Consider the following 12,957-nt stretch of genomic DNA (forward strand, 5'->3'; position numbering starts at 1 on the left):
CGAATGATGTATTGTGAACAATACTAGTTGCCAGCTAAACTAACACCAACACTAGCCCCTTGACTTTATTATCCAGTAGTAGTTCAACATAAGGGAACTCTGCTATGCCGTTGGTTTACCTTCAGCTACATTTTCAACAGTAATTGATGGCAGTTCCAGTGCTTTTGTCATGTGTAGGCCACTCAGGTCTTTGTGCCACTGCTTTTCATTTGTGGTTACAGTGTTGGTCCTTGATCTGAAACATACCGTTACCTGTAGGTTCCCCCTGACTGCGTTTTAATATGATGTGATGGGTTCAACGATCATCTCTTGATTTACTGTAAATGTGTGATAAAGAATGCTGAAATCGTCAGTCTTTGGAACAATTCCCATTCACCTGAATAAATAATCCAACAATAACAACAAAATAAACCTAAACTAAATCCAGGTCATCAACTCCACCACCCACCCACCCACTTTCTCTCTCTCCCCCCCTCTCTCCTCTCTCTCTTTCATAGCCGTGCTACTGCACGTGACAGAGACTGCACAGGTGAACGGAGCATGGTATCCATGGCAACAGCAACAAGCTTTGATTGACAGGGTCTACCACTCCCCCTTGTGCTCCGACAGGTTCACAATGTGCTGTGAGCGTGCTGAATTTGCAAATCTAACTACAAGCCATAACCAGTATACAAACCATGTACCAGTACTACTTTCAGAAAAATGGCATTGATTCTAGCAAACATGCCAAAGCTTGCCAGCTTTGTGATAAGAAATTGAGGCAATGATTCCAACCACATTGTGTACACATGTTAGTAGATTCTTTCTCTTAGAATGTGTGTGAGTGAATGGGAGTCCTTGGGGGCAACCATGGCCCAGTGGTTAGGGAGATGGTCTTTGGATCGTCCAGAGGTTACAGGTTTGAATCCTGTACTAGTAGGAGTAACGTGGCTGAGGCTGATAGCCTACATTGCCCCAGGGGCTGTAACCTATGACCTGTACCTACCATAAATATCTATCTGTGAGAGTCTTTGCAATCGCATGTCTTTGTCTTTGCAACCGCGGCAGGTTGGTAGGAAAGTATAGCATAACCAAATACGGTTCTTGAATAGCTAATATAAATACAAATTGAATACCTATTGTACACCAAAATAAACAAAAAATAGGTGCATTATAATGATCTATTGCATCTCTGAACGTTACTACTGTTATCGTCATTATTTTATTTATGTGTACGTATCTCAATGGGAAACAAATTCTCACAGTTAGACTGGTTTTGAAAGGGGGGTGCACAGGAAAAAAACAGTTTGACTACGGCACGAGCCATGTAAGGGGGCCCTTGGCTGTATTCTACCGGTATGTATGGGGGCCTTGTCATGGTACAGTTTGGGAGCCCCTGTGTTACAACATGCTATAGCTCTGCTTACTAGGGCTGTAACGATATTGTATCGAACCGAGAAATCGTGATACACAGACTCACGATACTGTATCGTGATACCAAAAGACAGAATCGTGATACACCCTTTTAACGTTTTGATACTCATCAGCCCAAAAAACAACCACATGCTATGACGTGATAGTGCTTCCAAGCATCATCATTATTATATAGAAACTTTTTAAAATTATTAGTAGCTTCTTGTAACTTCTCCCTATAAACTATCATAGTTTTTATTCATACAGTTTATAATATTGGCAAATGTGAAATCGTGGGGTATATCGAACCGTAATTCATAAATCCTGATCCAAACCGAATCGTGAGTTGAGGGTATCGTTACAGCCCTACTGATTACTCAATGCAGCTTCTCACCGTGGGTGTGTTTTGTTAGTCCAGCAGTGCGTTTCTAGACAACGTCGTTGAACTTGCTTGGTTGCAATGCAACTTACTAAGTTGCTAACTGGTTAGCAACAATGCTTTCGAGACACGGGGTCCTGGTTCTGAAGTCTTCTCACCGTGTCTGTTTTGTTGTGTGCTGGTTCTGAAGTCTTCTCACCGTGTCTGTTTTGTTGTGTGCTGGTTCTGAAGTCTTCTCACCGTGTCTGTTTTGTTGTGTGCTGATTCTGAAGTCTTCTCACCGTGTCTGTTTTGTTGTGTGCTGATTCTGAAGTCTTCTCACCGTGGGTGTTTTGTTGTGTGCTGATTCTGAAGTCTTCTCACCGTGTCTGTTTTGTTGTGTGCTAATTCTGAAGTCTTCTCACCGTGGGTGTTTTGTTGTGCGCTGATTCTGAAGTCTTCTCACCGTGTGTGTTTTGTTGTGTGCTGGTTCTGAAGTCTTCTCACCGTGTCTGTTTTGTTGTGTGCTGATTCTGAAGTCTTCTCACCGTGTCTGTTTTGTTGTGTGCTGGTTCTGAAGTCTTCTCACCGTGTCTGTTTTGTTGTGTGCTGATTCTGAAGTCTTCTCACCGTGTCTGTTTTGTTGTGTGCTGGTTCTGAAGTCTTCTCACCGTGTCTGTTTTGTTGTGTGCTGGTTCTGAAGTCTTCTCACCGTGTCTGTTTTGTTGTGTGCTGATTCTGAACTCTTCTCACCGTGCCTGTTTTGTTGTGTGCTGATTCTGAAGTCTTCTCACCGTGTCTGTTTTGTTGTGTGCTGGTTCTGAAGTCTTCTCACCGTGTCTGTTTTGTTGTGTGCTGGTTCTGAAGTCTTCTCACCGTGTCTGTTTTGTTGTGTGCTGATTCTGAAGTCTTCTCACCGTGTCTGTTTTGTTGTGTGCTGGTTCTGAAGTCTTCTCACCGTGTCTGTTTTGTTGTGTGCTGGTTCTGAAGTCTTCTCACCGTGGGTGTTTTGTTGTGCGCTGATTCTGAAGTCTTCTCACCGTGTGTGTTTTGTTGTGTCCTGGTTGTCCAGACTTCTCACCGTGCCTGTTTTGTTGTGTGCTGGTTCTGAAGTCTTCTCACCGTGTCTGTTTTGTTGTGTGCTGATTCTGAAGTCTTCTCACCGTGTCTGTTTTGTTGTGTGCTGATTCTGAAGTCTTCTCACCGTGTCTGTTTTGTTGTGTGCTGGTTCTGAAGTCTTCTCACCGTGTCTGTTTTGTTGTGTGCTGATTCTGAAGTCTTCTCACCGTGTCTGTTTTGTTGTGTGCTGATTCTGAAGTCTTCTCACCGTGTCTGTTTTGTTGTGTGCTGGTTCTGAAGTCTTCTCACCGTGTCTGTTTTGTTGTGTGCTGATTCTGAAGTCTTCTCACCGTGTCTGTTTTGTTGTGTGCTGGTTCTGAAGTCTTCTCACCGTGTCTGTTTTGTTGTGTGCTGGTTCTGAAGTCTTCTCACCGTGTCTGTTTTGTTGTGTGCTGGTTCTGAAGTCTTCTCACCGTGTCTGTTTTGTTGTGTGCTGGTTCTGAAGTCTTCTCACCGTGTCTGTTTTGTTGTGTGCTGATTCTGAAGTCTTCTCACCGTGTCTGTTTTGTTGTGTGCTGGTTCTGAAGTCTTCTCACCGTGTCTGTTTTGTTGTGTGCTGATTCTGAAGTCTTCTCACCGTGTCTGTTTTGTTGTGTGCTGATTCTGAAGTCTTCTCACCGTGTCTGTTTTGTTGTGTGCTGGTTCTGAAGTCTTCTCACCGTGTCTGTTTTGTTGTGTGCTGGTTCTGAAGTCTTCTCACCGTGTCTGTTTTGTTGTGTGCTGGTTCTGAAGTCTTCTCACCGTGTCTGTTTTGTTGTGTGCTGATTCTGAAGTCTTCTCACCGTGTCTGTTTTGTTGTGTGCTGGTTCTGAAGTCTTCTCACCGTGTCTGTTTTGTTGTGTGCTGATTCTGAAGTCTTCTCACCGTGTCTGTTTTGTTGTGTGCTGATTCTGAAGTCTTCTCACCGTGTCTGTTTTGTTGTGTGCTGATTCTGAAGTCTTCTCACCGTGTCTGTTTTGTTGTGTGCTGGTTCTGAAGTCTTCTCACCGTGTCTGTTTTGTTGTGTGCTGGTTCTGAAGTCTTCTCACCGTGTCTGTTTTGTTGTGTGCTGATTCTGAAGTCTTCTCACCGTGTCTGTTTTGTTGTGTGCTGGTTCTGAAGTCTTCTCACCGTGTCTGTTTTGTTGTGTGCTGATTCTGAAGTCTTCTCACCGTGTCTGTTTTGTTGTGTCCCGGTTGTCCAGGTTCCCGTGGAGACGCCCTCGTCCCTCTGCAGTCCCCTGAAGGAGCCGTTCGCCTCTCACGGCGCCCTCACCGAGTTCAGAGGCTACGACGACTACTCCACCTCACACCGCCGATACCTGCCTCCGGTAGGACAGCCCCACACGCGTCCTCACTCACACACACAAATATATACAGTAGTACACATTCACATGCACTCACTCAAACTCATCCTTACTCTAACATTAATGTACACACTCAGCCTCTTGTCGACTTCACCTCAGGTACATCAGGACACACCTACGCATGGGTGCCGCGAGTGGGGGGGAAGGTGTTACAGATTCTAAGGGCCCAACAGCATTGACAGGGCCCCTGGAAGGATGCTGATAACATAATTTGTCATTTTGGGGGCCCAAAATTTGAATCTTTCATGGGGCCCACATTTTTTAGCAGCGCCCCTGCACCTACGGTATATACTTCTACACCTGTTCACTCACACCTGTTCCTTCACACTTATTCACACACTATCACCGGCAATACTTGCTTCTCCATGTATGTAGGATGACTTTATATGTATGAACATATACAGTATGTGTGTATACGCATACTCATTAACAGACACACACGCACACAAACGCATGCACACTCACTCAACACACAAACTACCTACCACACATCTCTCACTCCTCCTCCAACACATACTCACACACTAAGACAGACTTGTGCGTGTCACATGCACGATTAGGTGACTCTCTCTCTCACACACACACACACACACACACTTTCTCTAAGACTGACATGCACGACTTGTACACTCACGCTCTCCCAGTTTCATATCTATTCACACACACAAGCACGCACACTCACACATGCAAACTTGAACACTCTATCTCACACATTCACACTGGTCGTGCTTTTCATCTTGCTCACACAAGAGTGCATTTTTATTGTTAGTTCAACTCAACTTAAAAACTGAACACGCTTCACATAAACTTAAAACATGAACATACAAAACCTTTTGTTGTTAAATAGCTTAGTATTGTCTAGATAATGCCAAGAGCATACAGTAGACTGTAAATAAAGTGAGTTGATTGTCCCATGCAGCCCGTTTCTCGACAGTGCCGTTGCTAACCAAGTTAACAACTCACTTGGTTAAAATGCAATTTCCCATTGGCAACTTACAGAGTTGTTAACTAGTTAGCAACGACACCGTCGAGAAACCGGCTGCACGGGTCCAGGTTGATGTCTCCCAGGATGTTTAATTGAGATATAGCTTGGCACGTGTTGTGTTATGATAGTGATATGTGTTTGGAGGTGCTACTCTCTTACTGTGTTGTACAGTCGGAGTCGGAGCCCTTGTGCTGCAACACCTTTTTTTGTTATTGTTATTCTTCTTATTCTGCTCTGAGCTGAGCAGAGCGGAGCAGAGCTGAGCCACGGCCAGCCATATGTTCTTAGCATCACTGTGTGGGTGTCTGCCCGCAGTGCACCAGCAGCTCACTCACTCTCTCTCTCTCTCTCTTTTCTCTCCTTCTCTCTCTCTCTCTCTCTCTCTCTCTCTCTCTCTCTCTCTTTTCTCTCCGTCTCTCTCTCTCTCTTTTCTCTCCTTCTCTCTCTCTCTCTCTCTCTCCTCCCTCCTCTCTCTCTCTCTATCTCCTCTCTCTCTCTCTCTCTCTTTCTCTTTTGCTTTCTCCCTTCATTTTCCCAACCCCCTCTCTTCTGTCTTTCTTCCTCTTGCTCTTCTTTTTTTCATTTTTCCCTCTTTCTCTTTCCCATGTCCTGCTTATTTTGCTTTATCCATCACTCCCCCTCTCTCCCTCCCTACTAACTGTCCTTCTCTCTCCCTCCCTCTGCCCATCTCTCCTATTCCCTTCTTTCTTCTCTGTCCAAATCTATCTCCTGGTCTCCCTCCTATCTCGCCCTCCTATCTCGCCCTCTACTCCCCTCCTTCTTCCCCTCCTTCTATCTCCATTCCCATCCCTCTATCCTCCTTCTATTTCTCACTCTGCGTTCTCCCTCTCCTTCATCCTTTCCTCAACTGTCCCCCTGTCCTCCATCCCTCCATCCCTCCATACACCCCATCCCTCTATCTCCCCTCTATCTCCACCTCTACTCTCTCCTTCTCCTCCTCTCTCCCTCTTCTTCAACCCCATCTACTCCTCCCTCTACCCCTCCATTCTCCTCTCTCCCTCCACCTCTCTCTCTCTCCTTCACCCCCCTCTTCTCTTCCCTCTCCCCCACCACTCTCCTCTCTCCCTCCACCTCCCTCTCTCTCTCTCTCTCTCTCTCTCCTTCACCCCCCTCCTTTCTTCCCTCTCCCCCACCACTCTCCTCTCTCCCTCCACCTCCCTCTCTCTCTCTCTCCTTCATCCCTCCCCATGTATCACCCTGTCACCCTTCTATCCCTTCTTCCTCTACTCTATTCCTCTCCACCATCCCTCTCTCTCTCTCCCCCACAGGTCACGTTCAGCGCCCCGCATCGCCAGGTGACGTTTGACGACGAGGAGATTGTGCGCATCAACCCCCGCCGGGACGTGGTGATCCGGGGCTACGAGGACTACCGGCACCCCGTGTGGCGGCCGGAGCCCGAGCGTGACGAGCACGAGCCCAAGCCCTGCTCCTACCTCTACCCGGAGGGCCCGCTGGGCGGCCTGGGCGGCTTGGGTGGCACTCTGGGGGTGGGAGGCCTGGGCGGGGTCGGCGTCGGGGTCGGGATTCTTGGCGGCGGTCTCGGTGGACATAAAGAGCCGGTAAAGACCCAGCAGCCCTCGCCGCTGCTGAAGGGCAAGGCGTCTCGGCGGCGGCGAGAGGAGGGCGAGCGCTCGCGGTGCCTGTACTGCCGCGAGATGTTCAACCGGCAGGACAACCGTCGCGGGCAGTGCCCGGACGCGCCCGACCCCATCCGCCAGTGCATCCACCGCGTCAGCTGCATGCTGTGCGCCGAGAGCCTGCTCTACCACTGCATGTCCGACTCGGAGGGCGACTTCTCGGACCCGTGCTCCTGCGACACGTCGGACGAGCAGTTCTGCCTGCGCTGGGCGGCGCTGCTGGCGCTGTCGCTGGTGGCGCCCTGCATGTGCTGCTACCTGCCGCTGCGCCTGTGCCACCACTGTGGCGAGGCGTGCCACTGCTGCGGTGGCAAGCACAAGGCGGCGGGATGAGCGGGCGCGGGCATCGGACGCAAAAACGTAAACGGACACACAACGGAGTCCAACGCGACAAACGACAACAACCACATAATGAATTATGTGTCTATCTGATCTGCGGTAGATATGCGGATGTCTATTGCCTATTGCCCTACCTTACTGGCCAACCACGACGTCTGGTTTTCGGTGAGGGAGACAACAAAAAAATTGTGCAACATTTTTACAGTGGAAACAAACAACATCGACGACGTGATGCAGTCTGATGGGAGGAAACTTATTTTGTGTTTTTTCTGGAGGATTTTAGGAATAAAACGCAAACAAACCAATAAACTGAAACAAAAAAAATGAATTGAGTTGATGCGGAAGAGCCGTGAAGGAGGAAAAACAACAAACAACAACGTTGGCATCTTATGTAGTTTGTCCCTTTTTGCTCCCTGTTGGCCTCGACTGAAAAGACGGCTTGAGGGAGGAGAGGAGAGGAGAGTGGAGGGGGTTGTTGGATGGTGTGCCTCTTGTATTTCAGAGCTTCAGGCCAACTAGAGAGGCTTCTAGAGATTTGTTTTGGGGAAGGGAGGGGTTGGAGGCTGTTCAGCAGTAACCCCGTCAGCAAAAGGGTTCCGCATTTTCCAGAAGGTTCTTTTTGTGTCTGCGGAGGCTTTCAGTGCAGTGTGTACAGTACACGCACAGCCAAGCTCCGGGATGTAACTATAGATGTGGAGATATTACTGAACACACACACATAACACACACATTCATATTCAGACACACACACACACACACACACACACACACACACACTTTCATATACACACACACATTCATATACATAGACACACAGAGTCAACACCTATTACTTGCATAAACTTGAACATGGAAACGAACAGGCCACCTTTTCAGACTCTTGAAAATAATGTGTATCTTTGTGAAGGAGTACTGTCTTTTTTTCCTTTTTTGTACAGAGATCAAAAAAATTACATAACAAATGAAGATAATTACAAACACGGTAGACCTTGGTACCCAGTTGTGCTTACAGATTTTTAAAAAACTATACTGTATGAGTTAAAATGCTAAAAGGGATTTGTTCTTGCTCTTTTTGTTTTGTTTTTTCTTGTGACCTTTGCAGTTTTGACCGTTTTAACCGTGGCCTTTCTTTTCTGACTTAAGCATTCCCTGACAGTGTAATCATTTAGACAGAAGAAGAAAAAAGTGCACTAGGTATTTTTTTTTTCTCTCCTCAATGTTAATATTTTTTCCTTCCATATAAGGTAACCCAGATTACTTGTAGTGGTACATTAACAGGAACGCCCTTCTTGTGTTCTAGCTGTGCAGAGATGTTTTTACTGCTTACTTATCCGTCTATGGTGGTTGTACATAACGTTTTCCACCATCTCCCAATTGACCGTTCGAGTATACAGTAACAGCGTTTGTTTTCGTAAGTAAAGTGGGGGTGTCATCTGAAATAGCCGGGTACTTTTTTTTGCATTCAGGTTTCTGACATGTCTGAGCGGACTTCCTTCCCCTGTGTGTGTGTGTGTGTGTGTGTGTGTGTGTGTGTGTGTGTGTGTGTGTGTGTGTGTGTGTGTGTGTGTGTGTGTGTGTGTGTGTGTGTGTGTGTGTGTGTGTGTGTGTGTGTGTGTGTTTGCTTTTTCCCCATCCTTGTGACACAACACATCTTTTTGGACCATTTATGTGCATTCCAGGGGAGAAGGAATAGGTTAAGTTCTCACGGAAAGGGAAACTGTAAACCCACCACGTCACACATCTTCCTTCGAAAAATTGAGGGTCCTTAGGAATCTGAAACGGTCTCACTTTCGTCCATCAACCTGTCAGGAATGAAGATAGCGCCCCCTATTGCCCTGATACTCACCCCAACCCCACCAACCTCCCAGTCATGCCCAGCTAGCTACAGCCCTCCTTGTGGTGTTACTGTGTGTGTGTGCGTGCGTGCGTGCGTGCGTGCGTGCGTGCATGTGGTGTGTTTGGGAGTGTGTGGCTGTTGTGCTCAGACACCCATTTCCACACAGACAAACAAACAAACAAAAAGGTTGCTCAACCAGCAAGTTTTTGACCTATTATTATTGTTATTGTTATTATTAATATTATTTTGACTTTCATTTGAACAAATTATTGTTTTTTTCCCTTTGGGAGTATTGTTCTCTTCTGTGTTATTGTCATTGTTTGGGTGGAGACCTTCGCTCCCGTGTTTAAGTTTGTAAAAGAGGCACTTATCATTGGACTTCGTCTGAGAGAGAAAAAAAACGGCTTTCTCTGGCTCTCCTCAGCAGCATCTCTGCACACGGTCGAGCGAAAGAGAAGTCTGAACTGCCCCTCGTCAAAGCACCTACAGTCCAGTAGAAGTGGAGAATATTAAAGTACTTCATGAGTTCCCGTGATGGCCAGACCCCTGTAGAATGTTCTTTAGTAGCTTACAAAAATCCTTAACAAGACCTTATACTCCTTAAGAAAGAAAGGGTCTAGCGTCTAACATTCATAGTCCTTTATCCAAATTTGTGTCAGTTCACAAACCTGTCCTTTTTCAAATAATATATGTTTCAGAATCAGTTTTTGATCATTCCTATTGGCTTTAAATTGGCTTCATTTTTCTTTCGGTATCAACTATCTCTGCTACTGGCACTTCTAAAGTACACATGTACACGAAGGGCAGTCCAACCTCTTGCCTTCATGCACCATCTAGGCCTACGCTAAATACTCCTGGACACACAGTACACTGTCCCGGATTTATTTGGTCAAAAACTCAAAACAACTATGGGCATTGTATTGTCATTTCTCTGCCTTTTTAACTCTGAAGTAAAGGGAAATATTATACAGTGGTCCTTTTTAAGAACTGTATTTTTTTACACAAGTGTTAATTGTAAATTGGCCTGATTCCCCCACCCCCCACTATTAAATATCACACAAGTACATGAGGATATCAGTTTTTTTACACATCTAGTTTGTGTTGCACTTCCGTTGAGATAGTGAGAACACGCACCACCTCAAAACACACACCCACTCACACAAACACATGCACACAGTGATAGCCCAAGTATGTGAAAACTAGGTACACCAATATAATCTCTTAGGGTGCTCTGAAAATCACCACCTCCTACCCCCACCCCCACCCTCAATATGATCTACTGTTCATTTCAGTACAACAGCACTAAACACTTAGTATATTGGTTAACCATTAACAGCGGACAAAAGGGGGGAAATCTTATATGATTTCCAGAGGTCTAGGGTAGTAAAGTACTTATAGTGATGGGTCCTATTCTAATCTGAAATTTGTTCAGCCCCCAAATTACGTTGGTTCAGATGATCAGATCCTTTTTTTTGTATTAGTGCTGTAAGATAATGTCAGTATAGAGTAGCTTGTGTGCCATATGTATATCTTTCATGGCAGCCTCTTGGACAAATGCTGAAGGAGTGGGACGTCACTGGTGACCCACCACTGCTGATTTGTTTGCAAGCAGAACTGATGGTCACTGAAGAGTCTCTTAGTATTCCTGAGTGCAGTGCAGCAGCAGATATACCACAAGTCTCACAGGACATACTCACTGAGGAGATAATGCAAATAGCTATTTTACAGACCCCATTCTGATTTAAGCAACAGCAGTCTTTATGTTCTATGCAACTATGATCAAGGGAAAAAAGCAGCCTCTTTCGCAGTCAGTCACATGACAAGTTAGAAAAAAAGATACCCCAGGTACCAAACTCTCTTCATTAATTTCCTTTTTTTTCCTTTTTCTTTTCTTTTTTGAAATGTAAATAAGTAACACTATATTTAAACCGTAATCATAATCCCAGTCTAAATTTTTAAGATAGAGTTGTATTTATCACTGCTGTCAGTATATTAGTGTAGCTGACGTGGACAGCATTATGTACATAGGTCACCTTTTAGTATTATTTCACATTGAAAAGTAGAGGGCGCCAGGCCGGCTGTCGAGTAGAGGGCGGGGCGGGCGAGCTTTTAAAATAGAGTCTCTTTCTAGTTTTGTATGGAGAATCGAGCGGCGGAGAGGGGGCGCTGAGTGGAGTGGTACAGAATAGTAGTAGTGGCGGCGGTTCCACTTTTAAAAAGTTTGATATATGAAGCTGCTAGAAACAATCACTAATTTTATTATGTTGAGGGTAAATATATATAAATATATATAAATATATATATATTGAAAAAAAAAAGTTAAACACAAGAATTCAGACTGTTAAAAGTACATTACCTAATTCTCTGATATTATAACCTGAGATCACAAACAAAAAAAACATGTCTCTTTTATGTTTTGGTTCTTGTGTCTGTCCGTCTGTGTAGGTGTGCGTGTACGCTATGCGCAACCATCTCTTTTTTCCCATGCCTTCTGTGTCACCACATTTCAATTGGACTGCTTTCCATCACTTCTCCATCACCTTCAAACCCCATGTTTTCAGGAACCATAACAAAACTTGCTGGCTGAGAAGCTTAAAACATGCTAGACACCCATAGGACTTAGAGCAGTATTTATACACACAATCTGTATTTAATGCCTCACCGTTTCATTTTGCATTTTTTACTAGCACAGTGCAACTCCCTGCCCCTTTCCCATGTCATGTACTGTATTTTATATGCAAGATGTCTGCTCTTGATTTATTTTATTTTTTTCACGTCTTCTTTTTTTATTTTGACTCTTTATTTTGTTATGAAGCTATCTTGTTAATTTTGCATAAACATGACTTTTAGGTTTTTTTTAACCACTTTGCTGCTATATAAGTAGTTTTCTTTCTTCAAACTGTGCATAACTCTGGAATGCAGAAAGACATACATTCTTTGACTTGTCTGGTTTTAAAACAGGAAAAAAGACTAAAAAAAACAAACAGAAAAGTAATGCATATATGAACATGTTTCTTGAGTGTATTGTTTATATAAAAAAGAATTTACTTTTCATAGCAGATGTTTTTTTCTCCCTCTCTGATGCTTGGGTGCACTGATGTATGTAGCTAGGCTTCTGTCCTCTCCTTCCCGCGCTTGGTGGTGGAACTATCCCGTGGTTAGTACTTGGTAGTGAAACTAAATAAATAAATAAATAAAAACATTGTGTTTTTGAAAAAAAAAAGTTGCAGTATAAAATGGTACTCTTCTGGTAACTCCTCTGTAAACACTGCCTGTTTTTTCCTTTTCTTTTTTGGCATCCTTTTTCTCTTCCTTCTTTCCTTCCTTCCTTCCTTTTCCTCTCTCTTTCTTTCACCCAGTGCTCTCTCACACACCCTTACAACCTCAATAAGTGCCTCACATCCATAGTAGTGTTCATATAAATTTTAACAGTGCTGATTCCTGGGTATAACGGTTTATATGCATCCTAGGTACTTCTATCACAACTTTTTTTGTTTTTGTTTTTGTTTTGTTTTGAAAATACCAACTATACGATGTAAAATTTATAGTCAATAACTCATATCATAGTTGTATTTTCTTTTTATTACAGATGTAGCGTGTTACTTTTCATAAATGTCATGTAAATATGCATACATATGTTTGTAACTGTTTTTATGTTACATCACACACTTGTAATTTTGACATATCGAAATAACATTATCATAATAAAATGGTGAGTTTTAATGTGTCTCCTCTGTGTTGTTCCTGTATTGTTACAGTATTTTACTGCATTTGTAGGCTTTTATGAACAACTTGCAGAATTGCATGTGCCTACAAATAAGGAAGTCTTGTGGAGATAATGTGGTGAAAGAGATTGGGGTCAAAGTTTGTGGGTGGGGATATGGGTACTATACATGAGTAAGGCGAACTAAAGGCAAAGGTATT

General features: G+C 44.2%; 1 protein-coding gene across 1 annotated transcript in view; it reads left to right on the forward strand.

The window, feature by feature from the left end:
• spred1 (sprouty related EVH1 domain containing 1) overlaps window positions 1-12,747 on the forward strand; it is a 61,369-nt gene extending 48,622 nt beyond the window's left edge. The window contains exons 5-6 of the mRNA XM_063183557.1: window positions 4,053-4,178; window positions 6,489-12,747. Coding sequence (XP_063039627.1) covers window positions 4,053-4,178; window positions 6,489-7,190 — 828 coding nt within the window. The 3' untranslated portion in view covers window positions 7,191-12,747. The remainder of the gene's footprint in view (window positions 1-4,052; window positions 4,179-6,488) is intronic.
• Window positions 12,748-12,957: the final 210 nt, after the last annotated feature.

The sequence above is a fragment of the Engraulis encrasicolus genome, chromosome 19, assembly GCF_034702125.1.
Source record: "Engraulis encrasicolus isolate BLACKSEA-1 chromosome 19, IST_EnEncr_1.0, whole genome shotgun sequence".
Classification (NCBI taxonomy): domain Eukaryota; kingdom Metazoa; phylum Chordata; class Actinopteri; order Clupeiformes; family Engraulidae; genus Engraulis; species Engraulis encrasicolus.